Here is a 5,827-nt window from a genome sequence, read left to right as displayed (position 1 = left end):
TAGGAAAAGACTGGATGTGGCACTTAGTGCCATGGTCTAGCCAGTGTGGTGGTGTTAGATCACAGGTTGGATCTGATCATCTCAGAGGTCTTTTCAAGTCTCAATGATTCTGCGATTCTTTGTAATAACGTAAAATAACGTTTGGAGCCTGTGAGATGGGTGCGGACGGACGGACCGATGGATGGATGGATGGTTGTTGGATGGATGGATTCTATCATGCAACACTTTCAACCAGTGCCAGCCTTGGGAACAGAAATTGCACCCACCAGCCCTTTGCAGAAGCATGAGAGTTATTCTGCTTCAGGGACAGTGGGAGGCTTAAGCATCCAGCTCCTGTGTTCCAAGTAGGAAATCCCAGAGATAAACTTGGCCATGGATACTAAGAGGCAAGTTTAAAAACAGCTCTAAAACATGTGTGCTGAGTCTGAGAGAATGCTGGATGTTTGCTTAAATTCCTCTTTATTAATCTGTACACAATTTGTGTTTGGAAAAAGAATACAGTTAAAAGGAAAAGCGATGACAATAACAAAAGAAACACACACACACAAAAGAGCAGTGAAAGTCTTACTTAGACAGCAAATCCTGTTATCTCACTGTAGGGAAGTATTGGAAAATGATTACGCTTTATGTACAGACTCATGGTTTAGAGATACGAAGCTTGTGGACTCTAACCAGGAGCTTAAGAAATACCATAATTATGTTGTCTCTGTTTCATTGTCATTGAAACAGAAAACAAAAATGGCTGAGTGCCTTTACAAGGAGTGAGAGGGTTGGTTAAACAAGTTTTGCACAACACTTAAAAAACTATAACACTTACTCTTAGTATAAATCTACGTATGGAATTAAGTTAAATAATAAAATATAATCTTCTTAAAGAATTTAATTGTATTTTATGACAACCTATAATTACAATGGCACTATCTTAGGAGTCCCACAGAACTTCCTCTAATGAAACACTCCTCATATGTGATTTTTTTTATTTTTAAATGCCCTAAATGGACAATGTTGCCAAACAAAATTAGGATTAGTAAATCAACTTTAAAAAACAGAGTTACTGCAGTGGGGATTCAAGAGCTGGTACTCTGTTTTAAATGATGATTCAGAAAATTAATTTTTGCTTCATCTTTCTTAGAAAGAGGAATAGTAAAATGTTCTAAAGGCCACTGTTCTACTTCTTGGATTACTTTGAATTGTGCTTTTGACAGTCACCACTCTGGTTTTTGTTTGTGGCAGTTACTAGGAAACCTATGGACTAATAATTTGCTTTTCAGGTATAATTGTCAGCTAAGTGCTCAGATTGCTTCAGAGTCAGTCCTGATGTAATCTGTTAGGTAACAGAAATAATACGATCAATGTCTTGTTTGCAGGCAAATAAGCATCTTCCAACAATAAGCTGAATTTAAAATTAAATATTAATTTAAAACTTTAAACACATTAAGTTTCTCTGATGACTTGCTTTCACACCTCCTCTGTTAATTTTTTTTTTAAACAATACAAGACCTTTTTGGAAGTGTGAATTGTGAACAATAAATAAAACTCATGAAGTTCCAATTGCTGCAACATGAAATTTTAGGTCTTCTAAATCTGAAGAACATAAATAATAAACAAAATTTGAAGTTTTCTTGAAATAAATTTAGGCTAGAAATGAAGTAAAAAGTGATATTTCTAAATGTATAGCTGATGGAACAACTTTTTCAAACAGTGCCAAACCTGTTCTCCAATTCATGAAACAAGTGCAGAGCAGTTGTTCTTAGGTCTACCAAGGGAACCCAGAATATACCCATCCTTTGGCTCTGGAGAGTGCTGAAAGTGAAAATATTTCTCTTTATCATTGCAAAGACCATTGCTGTGTGGACAGGAGAGATCGATACACAATTTCTATGGCCACAATGTTGTACCAACACAAATATGGAGTTTGCATAGGAAATTATATTTGCATGTGTCTCTTTTATTGTATTTACTATTATCTGCCTACCTGGGCAACTGAATCTCCAGTTTTCTCTACTGAAGGTGACAGGCAGTGAAAAATGTCATTTGAACTACTCAGTTGAAAGTAGATAGTCAGCACTAAACACCTGTCTGATCCAACAAGTTTCTGCCACTAGAGTGTGTTGAGAACCATCAGTGGCTTGACCTTGGTGAGGTGTGTTAGTTCAGTTGAAGAGCCAGCCTAGTTTTTTTCACTCCTTGTCCTCACAATTTCTTTTCAGCGCTGCAGGTGGTAGTGGTGCTAGAACAGCAGCAATTTGCTTGTCCTGCTTTGCATCTGGTCTGGGCAGTAACTTCAATGCCTGTTCAAAGGAAAGGCATATTTAACCATGACTGTTGTATTTGTTTCAGTCAGCTGTAAAAGCAAGTGCTGAAGTTTGTAAAATAATTTTTTTGACAAATGGCCCTTTAGGCCATTGACTGCAACTCTCATGAAAGTGCATTAAAGTGGCATATATATCTTTCTCATGAGGTGTAATCTAGTACTCTGAGCACACCCTAAACATATTTTTAAGCTCAAAGGTGTGCAAAGTCAGGGAAACATGAACAGAGCTCTCACAGGGGCTAAAGTCCTATAAGGCTTGGCTTTATGAGTTCTTGCATAGTTCAGCAGAATCCCTCTGCACCCTTGTTTGTTCAGTACTGTTGCTTAGTCATGAGGGGTGATACCTCTTTTCCCTATTGCTGAATGCAGCTTTTCTGTGCATAAATATCTCAATTTGAGATCAACCTGGAGGTTAACTAATTGGAGTCAGTACTCTGGAGTGTGCAGGGTACAGCCCTGACCCATTTCCCTACCTTGTAGCTCTGTGGTTACAGACTCCTGTGAGGCATGGACTGGGAAAGGAATAACAGGCATTAGTCCTCTTCTACTTGGACAAACTGCTCAAACCTCTGGAATAGCTAGCCTAAAAACTTTGTAAGAGTATTAAGGACAATATTTGCTCAAGAACGTGGGACAACTGATTCACAAAAAAGTTGAGGGATTTAATGCAATTTTATTTTAAAATCTGATGAGTTTTTTTGTCTGAAAATGAATTGGTTACAGTCATATTTCTATGAAATCAGGCCTCTTCAAGATATATGTCTCCAAGGTACATAACAGCATTGAACTAATACTAAAAATGAAAAGTCCAAAATACAGTGTAAATATTTTACTCTGATTTCCTTTCGTGTTTTCAGACTTCTGACATCAGCCTGTTTTCACAATGTATTATGGAAAGAAGGCCTACTTGCCATTTTGTTTATTTTATACAAGAAGGCAAAACAGAAATGTAACAGCCCTGGGAAATATAATCCCCTTTTGTTGAGTATTGTTAGTTATTTATAGAGGAGGAAAGCTTTTAATATTTTTTCCTTCTGGAGCTTTTAAAATCTTTTGATTCAGATTTGTAGGTCTAGAAATAACAGAAACACACAAGGTGATGTCTAAAATTAACTGAAAAAATAATCCCCTCTACACATGGGATGTTTAGGACTTTTAAGTTTATCAACAAGGCACAATATTGAAGTATGAAGAAACAACCTTCACAGGTGTCACAGAAGGGTTGTCAGATGCATAAACATGAACCTACAAGGAACACAATTTTTTCTTTCATGTGTGCTTTGTTGAACTCTTGGTAAACACTATAACTTTCCACCTTTCTTCTTTTTTAGCCACATAATCAATGAGCTAATAGAAACAGAACGGGTTTATGTAGAAGAACTTCAAAGTATAATAGAGGTAAGAAATTCTTCTGTAGTGATTTCTGGTGCTTAACCTCTAAGTCATCTCTGTGGGTGCACATCCTCCATGGGCTGAGCACTCCCACCTAGTGTTTAGAGTACAACAGACTCTGTTAGCAAGATAGCTCAGCCTTGGAGATGGAAAATGAGAAGGATACTATGACCATCTTTCCTCAGGGCTTATAGGAAGAGGCACCTTTTCTGACCCCAGCCCACAGAACGGTGAATGTTGCATAGTTCTCAACAATAGGGACAGAGGAGTAGTTAATTATGTGCCTATTCAAAGTATCATCAATAAGCTTCAGAAATAGCACCTTAGATTTCCATGGGGCCACTACATTTCTGTGAATGTAGACTTAGAAAATAATTGAGAAAAAAGAAGCCCCCTTTCCCCCTCATATTTATTGTCCCATGTAGTTTCTGAACACAGAAAAGAGCAACTTACACTGGAAATATAACTCTTGAGCTTTTGAAACTCCTAGGCTACCAGTGTACTCAGTCTGTGGAGTTTGAAGTCTCTAGTCTGTGGGGGGATGGAGGCTGAGTAGGGCCCCAATCTTGCTTGTATTTGGGTGGGACTTGAAGGACTGTGTAGTTTCTTTTTACAACCTTGTGGTTGCTCCTTTATTGGATTTGATCTGTGGGAGCTGACAGCTCTGGTAATTGATATATTATTCTTGAGTTTAAAATCTGCACTCAGAATGTTCTTCTCTCAAAGTTTTTATTGAAGAAACACAATCTGGTTTCTACAAGAAACAATCAAATAACGAAGCCAAATACCACAGATCAACAAATAAATCCAAACTAACCCCTTGGCAGTGAAGCAGTGTAGCAGAAAGACATGTACTGATGAAACTTAGCAGTTTCCATCCATCCTTACATGACCAAAATGGCTTTTGTATCCTATGGACATAGTTCCATCTTTTTGGTTAATCCAGTAATCTGTCCATTTGTGGTTAAAAATGTGTTTGCACAGCTATCAGGGGTAAAAGCTCTGGGGAAAATTAGAACCATCAGAATTTCATGGGAGCAACAGAGGCTGGCACAGGAGAAGCCTTTGTCTGTTGTGCTGGGAACAAAAAGCACATAGGCTTTGGGGCTTTTCATTGTCTCAGGCACATTACTTCTTCCCTGGTGTAAAAAGCCTGGTTTTATTTTCCACTTTTCTCTGCAGGGATATGCTTCAGAAATGGACAATCCCAATTTAGTACATCTGATTCCATCTGCACTCCAGAACAAGAAGGAAATTCTTTTTGGGAACCTCCCAGAAATCTACGAATTCCACAACAGGCACGTGGGAACTGGCAGTGGTCCTGTGTCCTCGGGTGCTACTGTCAGTTCTACTCCCTTTATGTGGGTGCTTTGTCACATTCACACGTAGACAGGCAGGAAAAGTCATTCTTGCTTTGCCTCTGAGTGTGTCCAAAAAACCCCTGTGTGGAGAACACCTCCAAGATCATCTATTTCCTCTCTTGTGTGTGTGAAAGATTATACCCTTTTGTGCATTAACTAATTATTTCTTGTGGCATTATCCAGTTTGAATATCCCTCGTGGTGAGTATTTTACCACCTTCTTTGGTACATTGGTAGATGTCACATGACTGAATCCTGTTTTTTTTTCTCTGGTGACACTCCTCTGAAGTGGGGAGGAGTCATATATTTGATGGCACTTTTCTTAGGATTTTTGTCCTTCACATGATCATAAACCTGTCCAGAAGTGTCCTGTACACACAATGGACAAGGTGATCTAGTGCCCATAACTACAGAATACCAACTATCAACAACATTATCCTCTTTTCAATCCCATTTCTTTAAACAAAGCTTAGGGTTATTTCTGTAAATTTCCTGCTTTTCCTGCCTTGGTTAAGTAAAACTGGCTGTATCAAATGTGAGAATTTAGGAATATTTTTTGGATAATAATTGCCTATAAGATGCAACAAACTGTTGAACAAAATAAGTTTTAAAACTCCTCTTTTGCAAGCTTAAATGTTATTCCAGAGTAGTCGATACATAGTAGAAAAAAGCTTTTCCAGTCTACATATTATTTTGAAAGAATGTCTTCCATTTGGAGAATAATATTTCCCTCCTTTTTCTAGCCTGGTCTTTCTTTCCCT

General features: G+C 38.0%; 1 protein-coding gene across 1 annotated transcript in view; it reads left to right on the top strand.

The window, feature by feature from the left end:
- The window catches only part of MCF2L2 (MCF.2 cell line derived transforming sequence-like 2), a 139,224-nt gene that overhangs the window by 97,577 nt on the left and 35,820 nt on the right, over nucleotides 1-5,827 (top strand). Inside the window, exons 16-17 of the mRNA XM_009999374.1 lie at nucleotides 3,646-3,712; nucleotides 4,889-5,004. Coding sequence (XP_009997676.1) covers nucleotides 3,646-3,712; nucleotides 4,889-5,004 — 183 coding nt within the window. The remainder of the gene's footprint in view (nucleotides 1-3,645; nucleotides 3,713-4,888; nucleotides 5,005-5,827) is intronic.

The sequence above is a fragment of the Chaetura pelagica genome, unplaced genomic scaffold (assembly GCF_000747805.2).
Source record: "Chaetura pelagica isolate M959 unplaced genomic scaffold, ChaPel_1.0 scaffold20, whole genome shotgun sequence".
Classification (NCBI taxonomy): domain Eukaryota; kingdom Metazoa; phylum Chordata; class Aves; order Apodiformes; family Apodidae; genus Chaetura; species Chaetura pelagica.
This window is presented reverse-complemented; position numbering and strand designations above follow the sequence as displayed.